Below are 21311 nucleotides of genomic sequence, written 5' to 3'. Positions count from 1 at the left end.
TGAAATAGGACTAGATGTAAAAAATTTATTACAGAAGGGTTTCAAAAGTGACTTGATAGCAAATGAATGCTCTTAACTTGCTTCTCTGAAATGAATGATAACACACAGGCATTGTAGTGAACCTTTGATATAAGAGCTCAGATGACTTTCCTTTTGGTTTATCATTTGTCCTCATAAGGTCTCCTGAGAAGTAAACTAGATTTTTGAGTACTTTCATTTTTGTCAAGAGGTTGCCAAGTGTTTGTATAAGGGAAAAAGATATTGTTAACGATGTTTGTTGAGCACATGCTTTGTATCAGGTACTGTTCTGGTAGCTAGGGCTACAGCAGTGAACCAGACAACCTTGCCGTCACAGAACTTACATTTTAATCAAGGGAGAAATTAAATGAAATATATACTATGTTGGTGATAAATGCTGTAATGAAAATAAAAGCAAAGAAGGGAAATAAATGAGAAGGATCATGGGGGTTGAGGTGGGGGTAACTACAAGTTTAAATGTGGTGTTCAGAGAGGTCTCTGCAAAGGGCAAAACTCGAGAGAAGCCTGAGTAGCTGATTGAATGGGCTATGCAGATGTCAGGGAAAGAGCTTTGTGGAGAAGGGGCAGCGAGTTGCAAAGGCCCTGAGGTGAGCAAGCTCGGTGTCCCTGTGAGACAGCAAGAAAGCCAGTGTGGCTGGAGCAGAGGGAGTGAAGGAGGAAGCAGGAGACAGTGAAGGCAGAATGGTTCTGGGTTCTTGGGGGAGGCGGTGGTGGTGAACAGATCGGACAGGCTCTCATAGACAGTTGTGAGAACTTTGACGTTACCTGTGTATCTGGTGGGAGAGCGTAGAAGGGAGAGTGGTTGTTACAGATTGTGGGGCATGGGCTGATGTAAATACCAGTTAGGAGGTCACTACAGTCACCAGATGCGAGAGAGTGTAGTCAGATTAGAATGGTAAAGGGTGTGCTGATGGCTTGGGCAAGGGTATGAGAGAAAGAAAGATGCCCAGCAGTGATTCACAGATATGGCACAAACAACCTGAAGGCTGGGGAAACCACAGGCGGTGCAGTGAGGGTGGAAGGAAGGATGAGCAAGAATGGGGTGGACACCGTTTTGGAACTGTGTAGACACTTGAGTCTGAGGTGCCTATTTGACATTTAAGTGGAGATATTCAGTGGGCAGTTGAATACGCTAGGCTGGCATTTAGGGCAGAGGTCTGGACTGTACACATAAATTTGGCTGTAGGGATAAATGGCATTTGCCCTGAAACAAGGTGAGATGTCCAGGAGTTTAAGCAGAAGTGGTACAGAGGTGTGCAAGGCCTGGGGTCTGGTTTCCTCCAGGGCTGAGAGATCCTAGTGATGAGTCGCAGGTTGCAGAGGTGACTGAGAAGCAGAGCAGGTAAGTAGAAACAAGAGGACGGCCCCGGAGACTGAACGCGTGAGTATTTGAGTGATGAGTGATTAGGTGTCAGCAGTGACACTCAAAGTCAGGGGAGAGCAGAGCATTGACTTCAGATACAAATGTCGCATTCACATGGAAAACAATGAATACTTTTCTAAATTCCTATACTTCTTTCAGAGCAGCACTTCAGTTAAAAGTCACATTACTGGATTTTGATCCCAGCTTGGCATCTGAATCTTGGGCTTGAGTTATTTGATCTGACTTTGAGTTCCCTCTTCTCTGAAAGGCAGATAAATCTAAGGCAAGGCCATACCACCCTGAGCGCGCCCGATCTCATCTGAAAGGCAGAGAAGAATAGCTTCCATGAATTACCTACCTCAGACAGTTATTGTGAAGATGGCTTAAGAGTACATAAAGTGAAGTGGGCTATGCAAATATGAAGTGTTATTTTTAAATGATCTTTCATAAGAAACAATGGCAACATTATCTTTTATTAGCAGAAAAGGTGTGATTGATATCTTTTGGAAAGTGGTTATCAGTATGAACATTGTGGAGGATTTGTCTCCACCTACATTTCTGGCAGCCATCGTGTTACTTTAGACTCGGCAGCACCTAATGTGGAGGCATTAGTAGGTGCTCATGAAGTAATGGGGACATTGTCTCGCTGTTCTGTTTTTCAGGCTGTTAATCAAGCTGGAGCAGGACCGTCCAGTGAGCTTGTCCTTTGCCAGACACCAGCATCTGCCCCTGACCCTGTCTCCATTCTGTGTGTCCTGGAGGAGGAGACCCTCAATGCCTATCCCGATTCGCCTTCTGTGTGCCTTGTACTGAACTGGGAAGAGCCGTGCAATAATGGATCTGAAATCCTTGCTTACAACATAGATCTTGGAGATACTAGCATCACCGTGGGCAATACCACCACCCACGTTATGAAAGACCTCCTTCCAGAAACCACCTACCGGTGAGTGCAGGAAAGATGAAATATAGCTGCGTGGGCACATACATCAGTGCGTAGGGCTACAGAACCTTCGGGTCCTAAAGGCCAAATGGGTGAATTCTAGTCATTTTTAATGTATTTAAGAGTACTAAATGCAAATACATTTCAAAAACTTGTACTGCTTTTTACTTTATGAGTCAGTTACAAATTGATATAATTCCTAACTCTTGAGGGGACATTTCACCAACCATTTTAAGTCAACTCCTCCTCCTTAGTCCTTTGATAAACTGCTTTTCGTGGTGTTTTTCCTCTCTCATCACTCTGCTACACCCTCTGTGTGTGCACCTCTGAAGCAGGGCTTTGCCATTCTTCTGATCCCCTCAAAGCAGACACACTGTTACAGAGCATCTGTGATGGATCTTTTATGCAGGATTTCATGAGTAGCCAGAGAAACGACACTATATCACACTCCACCCAGCAAAACTCACTTAACACCTGCATTCTTCCTTTCCCTCAGCATTCCTGTCGAGGAGCCAGCGCTTCACCTTCCCCTATACACCTTTTTCTCAACATGGCCTCTTGAGATTTCAAGACATTTAGTTCTATCTCCAAGGGCTTCCCAGGTGGTGCTAGTGGTTAAGAACCTGCCTGCCAGTGCCAGTGCAGGAGACGTAAGAGACGCAGGTTCAGTCCTTGTGTGGGGGAGATCCCCTGGAGAAGGAAATGGTAACCCACTCCAGTTTTCTTGCCTGGGAAATCCAATGGACAGAGGAACCTGGTGGGCCACTGTCTATGGGGATGCACAGAGTCGTTCACTACTACAGGGACTTAGCACGCATGCACTAAGCTGCTGTAGCTGGGAGACCAAAAGTTCAGGATTAGCATTAGAGGAGTGCAGGAACCATTCGTTATTCCAGTGCCTTTTCAGGGTGTCTTCCTTTGTCAAGTTCAATGGCTTATTAAGGAGGTGAAGCAAAGCCTGATTCAGAAACAGATCCTTAGCTGTGTCTTCAAGCAAATTAAGCTTTTGGTGTTTCAGCGTCGTCCACAGCATGAGGAGAACAAGATCACTTACTTCAAAAACATGTTGTAAGGAGTAAGCAAATGAATATTAAATGCTAATGTAGAGTCCAGCAATACATAGCAATTGCACAGTAAACATGCACTGTAATTTTTATTGTTATCAAGATCTTTACCCAAAAAAAACTGGTTCTTCTTGAAGTGAAGCAGGAGAATGCAAGCAGGTAATTTTACTGCTAAAAAAAAATAAGGTTTACCACTTTACTTATTTTTTTTTTTTTTGCAGTGTTTTCTAATGTTATAGTCTGATAGACTACCTTTTTCATCCCCAAGGTAGTCTATCAGACTATAACATTAGAAAACACTGAAGGAAAAAAATCAGTTTATCAGCTGTAAGATACCAAAAGTTCCAACCTGCCTAACCATCTTATCCCTACTTTCCCTCTCTTCCCGTCTTTTGTGGATAATTCATATGAGTGCATTCATTTTCCTTTTCCAAGTGATGACAGCAGTTTTTTTACTCTTTGATTCTTTTCAGAGATCCCTCTTGGGCGCAGACCCACTGTGCACTGTTTGTCTATGAAACAAACAGTGATGAACACCATCCTTGCCCTCAGAGCACTCAAGGAACTGGGACACTTATACAGCAACCTAAGATAGAAGGTGCTTATGACCTCACAGGCCGAAAATGACACTGTACAGAGTCCTTTTGGCATTTCAGAAAGGTCAAGACCCAGGGTTCAGAATGGTCAGGATGGTTTAAAGTGGGAATCAAGTTAGAAATAAATAAAAGAGGTATGACTTACATAGCTGAAGAGACAGGCCCCAAGGGCATTTTTAATTTTTAGCATCTTATCCAGTCTCAGAAAACCACCCTCCACCTTTATATGCTAACCAAATACTGACCGTTGTGTCCAAAGCACTCTAATTGGAAATCAGAGGTGATTAAACCCAGACCTTGACCTCAGGGACATTCCCAGTGATGATGCTCTATGGAGACCTGACCATGAGATATATCTCTGGGGAAAAATGAGCAAGTGAATGTCATCCCCTAACTGTTCCTCAGAGACCACATTCCAGAATATTGCCTGACTTGGACCCTCAGGCCAGAAAACCTATGAGGAAGCCACTGGCTCAGGGCTCACTGGAAGGTCTCACGTCTGCTGTGAGACCCACAGTTCATGTCTGTGCCAGAATGGATGCAGATCCTCAGGTCAGTCCTCTGATCATTCAGGTCAGCAATCATAAAGGGCTTTTAGGACAAAGTTCCAGCCCAAGAATTTTGCCTCTTCCTCCCATTATGCATACCTTAAAGGTAGTGTAAATGATTATAAAACTTTAGGGGTTTTAGACAGTTGATATTGGAGGAATGCTGATATTTATTAGTCAACATGTAGTCGAATGACTTCAAGAAAGAAATCTAGAAATCAAAAGTTCAAATGAAGAAAACTGATGTAGGGGATCTTTGTTCATTGATGAAATGCCAATTACAGTGGAAATTATCAACAATATATTCCATATAAGTGGCTGGTTAAAGACATGTTAAAAAGTCCCTAATTCTTTTCAGTATTAATATACAAGGCTAGTATACTGAGCTGAATGTGGAAAGTCACACTGGGAGGATGTCACCTCTTAACCTTACAGGGCAGCTTGGAAGACACTGTTTCAGACAGATTGCATGAAAAATGTACACCTTTAGAAAAGACAAATCTTTGGCCTTAAGTCATATTGTGTGTTCTTGACCAAAAAAAAAGATTTAGTCAAAATATTTGCTGGCCAATCAATAAATAAAATGGATGTTTCACATTTAAGATATTAAAATTAATATTCACATTTAAGATCATCATTTGTCCAACTTAAGGAATTTTGTTTCTATAATACTTTATTGGATTCTCTATAGTAGAACTCCAATGAGCCCATAGTCTTGTTCTTTTGTGGTTCAAAAACATGAGATCGTTGTAATTGTGGTGAAATACAAAATGAGTATTTCAGGGAACTGAGGGTATAATTTTAGTCCAATCAACTTTTACCTCACCTTTTTTTTCCCACAAATTGGTCAAAATATAAGTGAACAGATCATGATGTTCTAGATGAAAATGTGGAATGAAACAGGCTGTGGGGCTTGGATAAAAAAAGACTTGTTTCTTTTAATTTTTTTTTTAACCTTTAGCAGTTACACATTGTTCTCACATGGAGTTTTGCTGGGACAAAAATGTTCACTTCTCCAGCCAACCTACTGACACTAAAATGGATCCATCCTTTCTCTACTGGTGCTTGCCAGACTGTCCACTGGCTTACTAACATCCTGTATAAAATTTGGTGGGAATTATAATGAGATTTTTTAAAGGCACCACTTTTAAATTTAGAATTGAGTTTGTGTTTTGATTCGAGGAGGGAAAAACCGTTAGAGAGAAAAAAGAAAAAAAAATAGGGATGTAGCTTTCTTTTGCATGCTCCGGCCACTATAGGCTTTGTGAGCTGAGACAAGATCGCCTGGTGTTACCCTTTCGCAGAGCCCTGGCGTGAATATCTCCAGTGATGAAGCAGTGTCTTCAGCTTCAGCTTTTGCTCACCAAGCAGTTTAACTCTTGTTTCTGTAGAGTTTCCCCTATACTTTGTTAAAACCTGAGCTGAAATCTACTAAAATTGATCCTGGACTTTCTTCTAGAACAGTGATACTCAAAGCATCAGTATTAAGTGTAATTTATCAGGCCCTAATGGGAACCCCTCAGAGAAGGCAATGGCACCCCACTCCAGTACTCTTGCCTGGAAAATCCCATGGGTGGAGGAGCCTGGTAGGCTGCAGTCCATGGGGTCACTAAGAGTTGGACACTACTGAGTGGCTTCACTTTCACTTTTCACTTCCATGCATTGGAAAAGGAAATGGCAACCCACTCCAATGTCTTGCCTGGAGAGTCCCAGGGACAGTGGAGCCTCGTGGGCTGCCATGTATGGGGTTGCACAGAGTTGGACACGACTGAAGCAACTTAGCAGCAGCAGCAGAAACCCCTGGAATCAGAAATCTCAGGATAGGGCCCAGCACTCTGTGCTTTAATTAGCCCCATAGGAGATTTTGTTGCCTGTTAAAAGTTTGAGAGGGCTCAGTGGCTCAGCAGTAAAGAATCTACCTGAAATTCAGGAGACGCAAGTTCGATCCCTGGGTCTAGAAGGTCCCCTGGAAAAAGGAATGGCAACCCACTCCAGTATTCTTGCCTGGAGAATCCCATGGACAGAGGTGCCTGGCAGGCGCTAGTCCATGGGATCACAAAGAGTTGGACATGACTGAAGCGACGTAGCACGCACACACACAAAAGTTTGAGAACTTTGCCCGAGAGCAGTGATTCTAAGTTTTACATGGAGAGGTTTTGCAAAATATAGAAGTCTGAGCCCCACCCCTATGGCCTAGACATCATTAGCTTATTATGTCAGCTGTCTCTTACTTAACCATCTTCACTTTGTTCAAATCTGTCTTCACTGGCAGGAGTTTCTATAACCCCTTCCAACCTCTTCTTTGGGTGATTTCTGTTTCTTAATGGCCTCTTTAATGAGCAGTGTGCTCACCTCCAGGAATAGTGTGGCTGGCTCAGAGCAGAACAAAGTTGTCACCTTCTTTGTTTTCCATAGTGAGCAGTTGGTAAGGTTGCTTAAGATCACTTTTTTTTGGCAACCTCATTATATGTCTGACTCATGTTGAACTGGCAAATGGCTAAAACTTAAGGTATATTTGTTTGCTCTTTTTGCTAGGTAAAATGGGGGTGAAAATAACATTTTTTGAGTCCTTATATGTCAAGCACTACATTAGCCTGTCAAAAAGTGAATCCTGAGTCATTTCATTCTAACGAGATGAAGTAAGCTTTATAAGGAGACAAGTTCAGAGTAGTTCGAAAGTAGTGCACTGGAGTCAGACAGTCTTGACATCAATCCTGGGTCTCACTTGTTGCCTCTGTGACCTCTGGTACAGAGGTCTTTGTATCTCTTTAAGCTCTTTGTATCTCAGTCTTCTGATCTATAAAATGGGGATGATTACTTTAACTACCTGATAGGGTAATTTTTTAGACTTCAGGTACCTTGTGAAGGACCTGACACATAAGCTCTCAATAAATTTTCTGTTGCTAATGTTTGGAAGGGAAGAAATGAGCTGGCAGGTGGGTTATGACCTGATTACAGGTAGAAATGTGTGGAAATCTGGCATTGTCCTTCAAGCCATGGGAGACTTCTAAGGTTTCTTTCCTACAGAGGCAGGGCATGAAAAAAAAAAAACTCCAAGTGCCTGGTATCCAGGGAGCTATCAGAAGGAGATAGGTTGAAGGGAGGAATGACTGAGCCAGCAAAGGTTACCCTTCCCGGCAGCCTTCTCCAAATAACTTTACTCTGAACCCATCTGTTTCCTAAAGAGGTTTTCTGTATTTACGCTACTATTTAATATTTCCTCAGAGGTCTACTCTTTAATATTTTTCCCTTCTTAATTAGATTATTAAGTAATAGACTGTTGGGGTGGGGTAGCGTACAAAGCCTATCTTTTGCTTCTTAGGCCTGTCTTACCCATAACTCTTCAGTGGAGGAAGAGGGGTGCCGTCCTCACTGTCCCCTCCTCCCTGCTCTCAACACCTCCTGAGAGCTAGGATGGCTGACTGAGAAGTCACCTTCTCCAGTTTTCAAAGTCATTCTTCTTTTGACATAATGTAATGCCACTTGAGAAAGAGAGAGAGAGAGAGTGTGTGTATAAAATGCATCCTGTTACACTGTGATCTTCTGAAGCAGTAATGTATTTGAGATCTAAAAGTAGCAGATATTTTAATAATGAAAGTCCAGTCAAAATTTATAAAGAATATACTTCTTAATTTGATTTTATTGAGTCAGTATTATCAGTATACTGATGGATATTGCAAACTCCCGGACACTTGAAGAGATTTTTCACATCAATTCAGATGGCCAAAACAGAGCTTCTCAGAGTTAAATCACTTCCCTGCATTGGAAAGAAAACTTCCATTTCCCTTGTACTTAACTTTGCAGAGCTTAAGATTTCAGAAACTGACATACATTGCATGTTTGGGGGCGGGGGGAGCTATAGATCTTATCTAAATATCAAGATTAGCATGTTAGTTCACTGAGAAAGAGAGAACATCTCAAGTTTGGGTTTGGGATAGACTAATTAATTTAATAGAACTTGAAAATCAGTTTTTTCTGAGGTTAATTCTTAGAATTGTTCCTCAAGATAGTATTTGGTTCCATCCGTCCTAGGTGAGTTGTCAGTGGAATTAGGAAATTATTTTTATACACTGCATTTTCATCACAAAACACCAGAAATATTAGCTTCCTTAGTCCTTGTTCAGTTTTCTCAGCCTTCTGGACTCAGAGTTTTTGATATTTTTACCAATTGCAAGGAGACATGGCTTCATTTGATCAAGTCCTCAGTTCTATTTCAGTTTTGAGTGTCACTTCATCCTTAAAATTAATTAATATTAGGTCAGTGCATCAGCCACAGGGGAAAATGTTTTCCATGCATTTTTACTGAAACACATTTTGTTGCTTGAATAAATTGAAGCAAATATTTTAAAATCTAGGTAGTTCGGTGGTGCTGCTTGTATGTATATTAGTTGCTCAGTTGTGTCTGATTTCTCTGTGACCCCATGGACTGTAGCCCACCAGGCTTCTTTGTCCATGGGATTTCCCAGGCAAGAATACTGCAGTGGGTTGCCATTCCCTTCTCCAGTGGTTCTTCCTGACCCAGGGATCGAACCCAAGTGTCCCGCATTGTAAGCAGATACTTTACCACCTGAGCCACCTCGGGGCACTAGTGGTAAAGAACGCACTGCCAATGCAGAAGGCATGAGAGATATGGGTTCGATCCCTGGGTCAGGAAGATCTTCTGGGGGAGGTTATGGCAGCCTACTCCAGTATTCTTGCCTGGGGAATCCCATAGACAGAGGAGCCTGCAGTCCATAGGGTCGCAAAGAGTCTGATGCGACTGGAGCAACTTAGCACATACACACACAGTTCATTCCAAGGCCAAAAGTTTTAATAATGTGAAAGGAAATTTGACTGTTCTAAATGTCTATTTCATTGGCAAAAGGCAGTTGTTGAATTGAAAGTGTGGTTCGAATTAAAGTTATCTTTTGGTTGGAAGAAGATGTGTTTGGTTCAAGTTATACCTGGAGGGAATGGTGTGTTAATACATGAAGACTTTGAGTCTAGAAAGACCAGCTTCACACCCAGATCTGACCTGTATCTGCTGTGAGGATTAATGCAAATAACTGAACCTAGCTGGCTGCAGTTTCTGCACTTGTGGAATAGACAAAGGGTCAGGGTAGAAATTAGTGATAGTATTGCACATATCAAATCTAGACTTCAGCACCTACTAGCTACTGTGTCATTTAAGTTGAGTTATTTAACTGAAGTTTCCTCATCTCTAAAAGCAAGAGAAACAGTCATATCACTACGTCTGTGGTCTGGAAGGCCAACTGAACTGTGCCATTTAATAGATGGGACTTGAGCATCCATGGATTTTAGTAACACTGGGGGTCCTGAGACCAGCCCTCCACGGGTACCAAGGGACAACTGACTCCATAGCACAGACCCTTGAACAGAGCAAGTTCTCAGTGTTGTTGTTGCAGAGGTTATTGTTAACATTTCACCCGTTCCCAAGCTGCTGCCTCACCTTCTGAGGACAGTTTAAAAAGAAGGCTGTCCTTTTAGCTGTTGTTGGGTCCTTGACAATAATTTAGAGAAAGGAAAAACACAGATGGAATCAGCTCATTCCTCAAGTAATAAAGTGCCATGGTGGTAGTAATACAGCTAGAATGCAGACAGCTCTCATGTGCCCGGTGCAGGGCATCTCACGTGGATGCCCAGCACATTTTCTTCATTGTTGGGGAGGAATACGGTCTGAAAGGAAGTCATAAAAATAATAACTCCATAAATTAGCACTTTAAAGTTTACCAGAGAGCTTTTGGCCACCTGGATTCCTTTTCTGATTGAATGGCGAAGTATAAAAGGTTAAAAAATAGAAAATGCTTCCCACATTGCTTATCTTAAATAAGTAATCCTCTTTGTAAATGCAGCAAATATATTACCACTCCCACTTTATAGAGAAGGAAACTGTTACTTTACAGGTGTTAGATAATTTCCCTGCAGTCACCAGAGTGATTAGCAGAGTAGCCAGAGAGGCTTCACTGCTCAGGAGAGTTAAAATATTACCGTAACATTCTTATTCTTGGGGTGGGTGGGTGGGAATATTTATGGCTAATATTCAATACATTTACCAAATATATCTTGAGTTAAAAGTTCTGAGAGCCAGAGAGCTACAGATGTAAGAATCCCACTACCTACCAAAATACTATGGGGGCCTTGCAAAGAAAATGAATTTACAAAAGAAATTAAATATTAAATCTACATTTCTTTCTGTGTCTTGATACTTGTGTGTTATAAACTATTTCTAATTCTTATACATGATTGAAATCTCCTCTCATTTTTTGTCTTGGGCAGAAGAGCAATCTTAAGCAACCCATTATACCTCACTTTCTTTTACTTCCTGATGTAGCCAAGGGCTGTGGTGGCTGCATGGAGCAAAGCAGTAGGATCACCTTGAATACAAGGTGAGCTTGGCTCTGGAGAACTATGGGCAAGCGGATGGAAGGAGGCATCTTGGTCTCTGGGCTCTAGGACTACCTCTGCACAGAATAAAGGGAAGGAATAGCACACTGAACAGTGGAAAGACATTCACAGAAACCATATAGGTGAGGAGATTTGTTTACCATTGGAAAAAGACTGAGACTTACAGGTCTAGCTTAATTCCTTTCCTCAATAGGGAAAAAAGGAGTAATTTCTACCACCATGATGACTATCTTTTTGGAAAGACTTTTCCTCTCTAGTTGCAGAAAAATTTCTTTCTTTTCAAATAATAGGGGAGAAACTCTTACATTAATACCATAGAGCTATTTTACAAGACTCGTGTTAGGAAGCAAAGAAGAGTTTATTGTAGTCTTTCAATACTGTGTTGCAATATGCCAATTTGGAAAACTCAGCAGTGGCCACAGGACTGGAAAAGATCACTTTTCATTCCAATCCCAAAGAAAGGCAATTCCAAAGAATGTTCAAACTACAGCACAATTGCACTCATCTCACACGCTAGCAAAGTAATGCTCAAAATTCTCCAGGCAAGGCTTCAACAGTATATGACCCAAGAACTTCCATATGTTCAGACTGGATTTAGAAAAGGCAAAAGAACCAGAGATCAAATTCCCAGCATCTGTTGGATCATAGATAAAGCAAGAGAGTTCTAGCAAAACATCTACTTTTGCTTTATTATCTACACCAAAGCCTTTGACTATGTGGATCACAACAAACTATGGAAAATCCTTAAAGATTTGGGAAGATCAGACCACTTTACCTGACTCCTGAGAAATCTGTATGCAGGTCAAGAAGCAACAGTTAGAACCAAACATGGAACAACGGACTGGCTCCAAATTGGGAAAGAAGTACATCAAGGCTGTATCTTGTCACCCTGCTTATTTATTTAACTTTTATGCAGAGTACATCTTGCAAAACACAGGGCTGGATGAAACACAAGCTAGAATCAAAATTGCCGGGAGAAATAATCAATAACCTCAGATATACAGATGACACCACCCATATGGCAGAAAATGAAGAGGAACTAAAGAGCCTCTCAATGAAAGCAAAAGAGGAGAGTGAAAAAGTTGGCTTAAAACTCAGCATTCAGAAAACTAAGATCATGGCATCTGGTCCTATCACTTCATGGCAAATAGATGGGGAAATAATGGAAACAGTGATAGACTATTTTCTTGGGCTCCGAAATCACTGCAGATGGTGACTGCAGCCATGAAATTAAAAGACACTTGCTCCTTGGAGGAAAAGCTATGATCAACCTAGGCAGCATATTAATATGGTTTTTCAGTAGTCATGGATGGATGTGAGAGTTGGACTATAAAGAAAGCTGAGTGCCGAAGAATTGATGCTTTTGAATTGTGGTGTTGGAAAAGACTCTTGAGAGTCCCTTGGACTGCAGGGAGATTGAACCAGTCCATCCTAAAGGAAATCAGTCCTGAATATTCATTGGAAGGACAGATGCTAAAGCTGAAACTGCAATTCTTTGGCCACTTGATGGGAAGAACTGACTCATTGGAAAAGACCCTGATGCTGGGAAAGATTGAAGGCAGGAGGAGAAGGGGGCGACAGGATGAGATGGTTGGATGGCATCACTGACTCGATGGACATGAGTTTGAGCAAGCTCCTGGGTTTGGTGATGAACAGGGAACCCTGGCGTGCTGTAGTCTATAGGGTCTCAAAGAGTCGGACCCAACTGAGTAATTGGACTGAATGCTATGTCAAGAGACTCACATTGTATTACCCAAGAGAGATCTGATGAAGCCCTAGTTCAATAGAATCTGAGAAAAGGAGACTCTGTGATAGAATTTTAGCTGTACTTTATCAGAGATAACTGTTGGCTACATTCCAAACTGAGGCAGGTATTCATTCAGTTTTGGGTGATTATGAACAGATCTGGTATAAACATTTATGTGCAGGTTTTTATGTGAACGTAAATGTTTTAATTCTCTAGAGTACAGCCCAAGTGTGATTGCTGGATCATATGATAAATGTATGCTAAAGTTTATAAGAAACTTTCTAAGCAAACTGTTTTCCAGTGTATCTGTATACCATTTTGCATTCTCAGCAGCAAAATATGGGAGTTTCAGCTGTTACTTGTACTTGCTAGAATGGTATTAAGCATTTTAAAATTTTATCCACTTTATTGGGGAAAGATAGTAGCATCTCATTGTTGTTTTAATTTGCATTTTCCTAATGGCTAGTGGTGTTAAACATATTTTTGTGTGCCTATTTGCCACATGTATGTCCTCTTCAGTGGAGTGTTTGTTCCAGTCTCTTGTCCAATTTTTAGTTTTGTTGCCAAGTTTTGAAAGGTCTTAGATGCATTCTGGATGCATGCTTTTCACATCATATCTAAAAATTCTTTAATTTTAGATAGCACATATTTCCTCCTGTTTTCTTCTTAAGTGTTTTACATTTTGCATTCTATTGTTAGGATCTATGATCCATTCTGAGTTAACTTTTGAATGAAATCTACATTGAGATTTAGTTTTGGTTTTGATATCCAGTTGTTCCAATACCAGTTGTTAAGACAGTTCTTTCTTCATTGAATTAATTTTGCAAATTTGTTGGAAATCAATTGGCCATATCTGTGCGGGTCTGTTTCTGTTGGTCTGTGTCTCTCTGACATCACACTATCTTGATTACTTTATAGTAAACCTTATAGTAAGTCCTAAATCTGGTAGTGTGATTCTTCCAACTTTATTATTTTTCAGATTTGTGTAGCAACATTTTTTAGTTCCTTTGCCTTGCCATGTAATTTTAGAATCAACTTATCTATATCAACTAAGGAGAATCCTGCTGGAATTTTATTACAGTTATATTGTATCTATAGATCAGTTTTGGGAGAATTGACTGTTTTTCTATGTAGTGTTTTCCAGTTCATGACCACAGTATGTCTCTATTTAGGTGGTCTTAAGTAGTCCCAGCTGTGTCTTGACGTTTATTTACCTACCATCTCTGTCTTTCCCCGCACCCTACCCCCACCGACTGGATCTTGTGCCTAATGTTAAATAGCAGTGGTGAAAGTAGGCGCCTCTGCTTTGTTCTGGTCTCCCAGTTAGTCTTTGACCATTAAGTGTAATGTTGGCTGTAGGTGCCCCTTTCTATAAGTGCCCCTTTCAGGTTGAGAAAGTTTCCTTCTATACCTAGTTTGCCAAGAATTTTTATTATGAATATATGTTGGGTTTCATTAAATGCTTTTTCTGTATCAGTGGATGTGATCATGTGGTTTTTCTTCTTTAGGCTGTTAATTGATGGAATTGGCTAAGGGCTGAGGAATAAGACAGTGTAGAAAAGAAAAGAAAAAAAAAAGAGAGGAATTCTCTGGATTTCAGGCTATATTGAGTCCAAGCCAGGGGGTGATGGAGGGGGGAAAATGGTAAATTCACTGCTGGTTTGGTGATAGCTTAATTTCTTCCCCAAATCCTTTAGTTGGCATTTCCTTTTTGCACTTCTTAGATGGCTGCTTTATTTATTTTGTCCAGGTTTAATAGCCCCATTCAGTGGGAGAGACAGGGTAGTGTGTGCTTACTACATCTCACCTGGAACCAATCTATTGTTTTTACCTTCTTAACAATTTACAGACATTATTAAATTGACTTGCTGAATTTATGTAATTTTAAATTTGAAGAATTAAGGTTCATTTGTGGTCATATGATGGATTTAGGTATTGTAATATGTAATGATATTTTCTGTTTAAATATAAGCAGTAATTGCTGTGAGACAGATGTACATAAAACTAAATTATAAGAATATTTTAAACTGATCTGTTTTCTGAGAATTTCTCTCTGACTGTATTTTTTAATATCATGTGTTTTGAAATACTGTTTCAAACTCACATCAGGTTTAAATGTTGAAACTTTTAGAACTAGTGATACCGCACTGCTCGTTCAGATGAATAAAATGCCTGTGTACCTAGCAAGGGCTCTGGGTGGACGTTTCCACTGGAGGCCTAGTAATGAGGCATGGAGAGATGGAGGAGAGGCAGATCTGAGAAAGGTCTCATGTGGATGAAGCTGTGCAGATGCTGAGGTTATTGAGGGGACTGTCCATTTACAGGAGAGGAAGAGCAGAGAGAGTGGGGTGGGGGCTTGTTTGAGACCTTTACTCTGAGAAGTGGAGGAGGAAGGCCTCTGCAGGCACCTGTAGGACGCCCCAGTGCCAGTAAGAAACAAGCTTCAGCAACATGTACCTATTGCAGCAAGGGGTGTAGAGGATGAAGAAAGATGGGGCAGTGCCATCAATGTGTTGTCTGATGACCTTGGAGAAATTTTTCAGTTAATCAGTAAGCAAGTAGAAGAACAAGAAAAATGGGGATGTTGATGGGATATTGTATTTTATATGTATGCATGCTCAGTCATGTCCAGCTCTTTGCAACCCCGTGGACTGTAGCCCACCAGGCTCTTCTGTCCATGGGATTCTCCAGGGAAGAATACTGGTGTGGGTTGCCGTGGCCTCCTCCAGGGGATCTTCCCGACCTAGGGATCAAACCCGCATCTTCTTGCATTGACAGGCAGATTCTTTACCACTGAACCACCTGGGAAGACACACTTTGTTTGATTTTCAGTTCCTTGACCACGAGAGCAGTGTTAATGTATCTTTATTACCCGTAACACTGCACATAGTAAGCATCCAGTTAAGATTTCTACACTTCTGAGTGACACTCTGTCACTAGCAGTGTCTGCACACTCAGTGTTGGTTAGAGACTAGCAGAGATTGTTGGGTGAGGCTGGAGACAGAGGAGGAAAAATGCACTATCGAAGAGCTGTTGTCCTTTTTGTCAAAATCTGAAGAAGACTCTCTTGTTCTCCTCTTTCATTTATAATTTCATTAGGTTAAAGCATCTGCCTGCAATGCAGGAGACCTGGGTTTGATCCCTGGGTGGGGAAGATCCCCTGGAGAAGGAAATGGCAACCTGCTCCAGTATTCTTGCCTGGAGAATCCCATGGAGGAGGAGCCTGGTGGGCTACAGTCCACGGGGTCGCAAAGAGTCGGACACGACTGAGCGACTTCACTCTACTGTTTATAGCTTACTTACTTCCAAAACTGAGGAGGCAGCTAAAGGGTGGCCAGAACAAAATATGAAAGTCTTTAGTATATGTTCCCTTGAACAAGGATCCTTTTTTTTTTTTTTTTAAATAAAGAACTAAGGAATATCTTGCTAATGTGCTGTTTGGGGCTGTTGGTTTTGGAATGGAAAAGATAATGTGTCTTCCGAGCCGCCCATTTCTGTTTGTATTGATTATTTTAGCTGGTTTTCCTTTATTCCATGATACTGCTTTATAGGAGCAAGTAAGAAATACGACATCCAGTGTTGATTTCAAATGAGGAATCACTGGTTCTTAAGCCTGTGTTTGTGATTTTTTTTTTCAGGATCAGAATTCAGGCCATAAATGAAATTGGAGCTGGACCATTTAGTCAGTTCATTAAAGCAAAAACTCGGCCATTACCACCCTTGCCGCCTAGGCTCGAATGTGCTGCTGCGGGGCCTCAGAGCCTGAAGCTGAAATGGGGAGACAGTAATGCCAAGACGCACGCTGCTGATGACATGGTGTACACGCTGCAGCTGGAGGACAGAAACAAGAGGTGAGAGGCCTAGGGGTTCATCCGAAAACTCCATGACTTTGGCTTATGGGATGAAGTCTTCACAGTTCTTTTGGCCTCTGAAACACTCCTCACCCTTGTTGAAAGACTTCCTGGTATTTGGGTTCTGCACTTTATACTCAAAGTTGTATTCTCCATTTGGAATTTTCTAAATTAAGAGTCTAATGATCCTGATTTCCCTATAGATGATAAATACATGTTTGTTTGTTTGTTTTTTCCTTTCATAAAGCCAGAAAAATGGAGAGAAATTCTCTGAAAGGAAAATGGTCAAATTCAAGTCCCTGCTGTGTAATAGTGTTAGATTAGTCATGAGTGCAGAGGGAAATAAGACTCAGGAAGGGATGTTAACCTCTTTTAAATATTCAGTAACCATCAGGACAAACATGTTTACCAGTCTGAAATAGCTGTGGTGATGTACAGATGGGGACTGTGCTCTGTAACCATGGGCAGTGCAACATAATATCAAATTAACTAGAGCAAATAGGAGATTCTTTATAAGATTCTATACTCAGGAAACACTCTTGGTGACAGAAATCAAATCCAGCCTTTCACATAGTATTTATTTAACCTAACTTCATTTCCTCTGAGAATGGCCGATCAGAAGATGGGCAGCTGACCTGTATTTAGGAATAATTCAGCTGTGGAGCAAAAGTTAGTGACAGAAAGTTCTGTTACCAAAAGTTCAAACAAGAGTCTCAGCTTGAAGGAGGTGGGAAACTACCATAAAACCAAGACAGCCTTTTGGGGTAGACATGCTGCCCCTTCCTGCACACACCTGCTGAAGCAAGAATCAGGGTATGTGGAAGTGTTTCTGTCATTTCCCCTTAATGCATCCATCATGGTTCCCTGCTCTTTCATGTGGGGACCTGCTTCTTTTTCAGACCGCTTCCAACCTCCACTTCTGCTCTGCACTTGAGTCCTTCGATTCAGGTCCGCTCAGTGGAGTCCTGGTGTGTGGAAGGCATTGTTGCAAGGTGGGCCTTCAGTGGAGACCAAGAACAAAAGGAAGGCTCTGCCCCGTCTCCAGGAGCATGATATCAACCTACACGTCGTCAGAGAACACTAGCAGAATTGGAGAAAAGTGCTCTGGGAGTTTGAAGTGGGCAGACATAGGGAGTAAAGTGCAGACTCTCTGGTTGCAAAGAACAGGAACAGCTTTGTGAAACAGCTCACGTCTGAACTTGACATTGGAAGACCTAGAAAACACAATAGTTTGATTTAGAACAAAAAGTGATCATCCTTTAGGAAATGAGTCCTAGTATAGAAAGAACAGAAAAAGTAAGCTTCTTCTGGGGAGATTCATTAGAGATCAAATTCATATTCATTTGCAGACAAGATCATTCATCTTACCATGCCATGTGCTTTTGGATGCATTTTTCACGGGCTCATTATTTTATTGGCAGGAGACTCCTCAACCTTACTGGCAAGAACAGGAACTATGGACTAACAGAAATCATGATAAATATATTAAGCTAGCATTTGGGGAAATTTGTAAATGAGTCTTTTTTCCTGGGCTTTTGGCTTACACTGGTGGGCCTGAGAACCTTCCTTAGAGAACACCTTCTAGTTGTACTATTTAGAAAAAAAGCAAATTTCGGAATCATTGTTGAAGCTGGTGGCAGAACTGGGATCTGAGCCAGCACCTCCTGACCTGCCTGTGGAGCTGCCTCAACTGTCACCTCCAGGAATGTGGGGAGATGGACAGCTCTGTCCCGTCCCCAGTGTGCTGCAGCCCCGTCCCCAGTGTGCTGCAGCCCCGTCCCCAGTGTGCTGCAGCCCCGGCCTGCGCAAGGCAGCAGCCTGAGCTACCTCGTACAGAGAACCGTACCAATGCTTAGAACAAGGCTCTGTGAGTGCTGGTCCAAAGAAGAATGCTGTTGTGAGACATCTGAAAATGTCAGACAGGAAAGAGTGCAAACCCTCATAATCAATCCGTGCTCTTCCCTCATAAAAAAAGGAAAAAAACCTGGCTTGTTAAATAAATGACTTGTCTAAATTTAAATGGCAGTTTAAGAAAACTCACCATTAGGAATAGTATTTTTCTTATTTTAATGAGCTAGAGTCCAGATTTATCTTTTTCTAAATTAGGTTTGTCCGTGTTCTCAGAAGTTATCAAAGTGATGGGGATAGAGAATGTAATAAATTCTCATTTTATTTGTGGAATTATTTTCCTGGGATTTAAAAGGGTGCAACATGGCCTAATTTGAGTCTGAAGATGACCTTCCTTGCCGTCTTGAAACTGAACTGTTGTCATGAATGGTCCCATGAATCCAAGCCTTTGACTTTGGCTCTTGACTACTGAAGATTAGGGAGAAACACTTGGCATTGGATAGATCATAATACTTGTACTTAGGTCTTTGTCAATTCTGCTCCCCTTGAAGTTATTTAAAACTTGGATATATGGCCTATCCAGTGAAAGGAACAGCATTTTCTTCCAAAATGACAGCTGTCTTTTTAATTGAAATTGTGGTTGCTAGAGTGGTTTCTAGTTGTGGCTTTTGGGAAAAGTGTTCACATTCTTTGGCACGTGTACTGATTTCATTAACCACCAATTAGTTTCTGTTATAGATGTGGCAAAAATATCATATATCCTTCTGTGGCCAAGGTGAGAACCAGAGTTTGTGGTGTTCGTGTACTTACTTAGCTGTCAGCTCTCAAAATATTTCTTTTCCCATGTTTGCCTGGCTCACCGGTCACTGTGGGCATTTGGAAGGAGTGCCACAGTGTCTGAGTTTTACCACTGTCCTTGGCAGCCAGTGCAAGTAATCTGAGTCTTTAAACATGAAGCAGCAGCAAAACAATGAAAATGCATAACGCTGCGCTTGGTAATTGTCAGATTAAAGAGTTAAGTTGATTTCAGCTGCTAAACTATTGCTCCCGAGTTTTCCATATCCGTAAAATAAAGGAGTTGAACTAGAAGCTGAACTCTAGTCTAGAAAAACTTCCACCTTTTTCACCTTAAAGCCGTGAATCTCTGTAGATTCTTTATGAGTTGAATCCTATTCAAAAAGGTGTCTTTTGTAAATGATTAGAGAACGTCCTCTTTTTTTCTTAATGTTTTAGCTTCTACTTTTGATAAATAAGAAGAAAGATACTAACATTCCTTAAGAATGACCACTTAATGGCCAAAATCCTTAAGGTTTTGCATCTATGATGTGCTGGTTTATTATGTTTAATTTATAGAGCTCACAATCAAAAAAATCTGACATGGCCCAGAGATTTCTAAGTATACTGTTTGGCCAAAAATGTATTTTCAAACCCTCGAAAAGGCACTACTATTTATTGAGCACCTACCAAATGCCAGGCATTTATCAGCATTATTTAGTTCTTGAATAGATCACAGTCTAGTGGGCATAGGTAGAAGAGACAGCAGATCATAGTGTGAAAGGCTGAAAGATTGACTTAAGCACAGAGTGTTGAGGGAAGGCGGGAGAATGGCATATGCTTTAGGCCGAAAATTGAACAGAGAGGGCTTATTCAGAAGGTAACAGGTTGGATGAGTCTTAAAAGAGTATCAGTCCATATAACTTCATGCTGTAGAGCTTCAGGATGGAGACCAGCGATGAGGACTCAGGATTGGGTGTAAACCAAAGCTATAATCCTTAGGAAACAGAATGTCCTGGATCTTCATGTAAATGGCGTTCTATTCTGGTACTTTTACACATGGATTTTTTTTTTTTTTTTAAACTTTGGGCTGCTTCATGTAAAAAAAGGGCTTCCTTGGTGGCTCAGCTGGTAAAGAATCCACCTGCAATGTGGGAGACCTGGGTTCGATCTCTGGTTTGGGAAGATCCCCTGGACAAGGTGAAATGTCTACGTACTCCAGTATTCTGGCCTGGAAAATTCCATGGACTGTATGTAGTCAATGGAGTCACAAAGAGTCAGACACGACTGAGCAACTTTCACTACTATAGGGCACCTTGCCCAAATCCTTGCTTCAAGGTAAGTCCACCTAGAATTCATCCGGCTCACTGGGACTTCCTGTGTAGAAAGTTTTTCCCCTTGAACAAGACATTTGTTTCCCACATACTCAAGATTTTGACGCACAAGGTTCCCAGTCCAAGATCACTGATTATATATTTATGCAGCAGCCTCAAAGCAGGACTAAGTTTATCCCTAGCACTTAGATTATGATCACTCAATCATCAACTTTTTTTAAATTACTGCAGTGTGCTAGGTCTTGTGAGGTATGTAGCCTGCCTATAAGGAGCTTATCTTGCTGAGGAAATAAATTAATGTGAAAAAACAAGCAGATAGCACAAGAGATTTTATTTAATTTCAACAGAAAAACAAAAATTATGTTAGTTTGGCTATAGAGTGATTAATTCTGTTATTCTTAACAGATCTAGCATAGATCCCAATGTCTTTGTTTCCTTTATATGCAAGAAAAATATATATCCAAAAGTAAACATTTTCATAATGCTGCATTAACCTAATACAGGGATTAGAATAACAAGATCAGCTCATGCATTTTAAGAGTATAATGTTGTAATGATGATTTTGAAGCAGCATCTGTCTGTGTTACTGAAACAAAATGTTGATGCTGCCCTAACAGAATTTGAGTTGATGCTGACTCTCATCCTGACCCTGTGGGACCCTGTTCCTGATAATTACACACGGCACTGAGGCAAGAGGAACTTAAGTTCCAGGAATGCATTTATGGTTAATCAGTTGTTCAGGTTACTCAGACACCCAATGTATTTTAAAGCAAGGCTCCAGCCAAGTGGGGATTGGAGAGAG

General features: G+C 41.1%; 1 protein-coding gene across 1 annotated transcript in view; it reads left to right on the top strand.

Moving 5' to 3' along the window:
• Positions 1 to 21311, top strand: part of FNDC3B (fibronectin type III domain containing 3B) — a 354012-nt gene that overhangs the window by 310864 nt on the left and 21837 nt on the right. The window contains exons 22-23 of the mRNA XM_052638946.1: positions 2065 to 2345; positions 16341 to 16553. Coding sequence (XP_052494906.1) covers positions 2065 to 2345; positions 16341 to 16553 — 494 coding nt within the window. The remainder of the gene's footprint in view (positions 1 to 2064; positions 2346 to 16340; positions 16554 to 21311) is intronic.

The sequence above is a fragment of the Budorcas taxicolor genome, chromosome 1 (genome assembly GCF_023091745.1).
Source record: "Budorcas taxicolor isolate Tak-1 chromosome 1, Takin1.1, whole genome shotgun sequence".
Taxonomy (NCBI): Eukaryota; Metazoa; Chordata; class Mammalia; order Artiodactyla; family Bovidae; genus Budorcas; species Budorcas taxicolor.
This window is presented reverse-complemented; position numbering and strand designations above follow the sequence as displayed.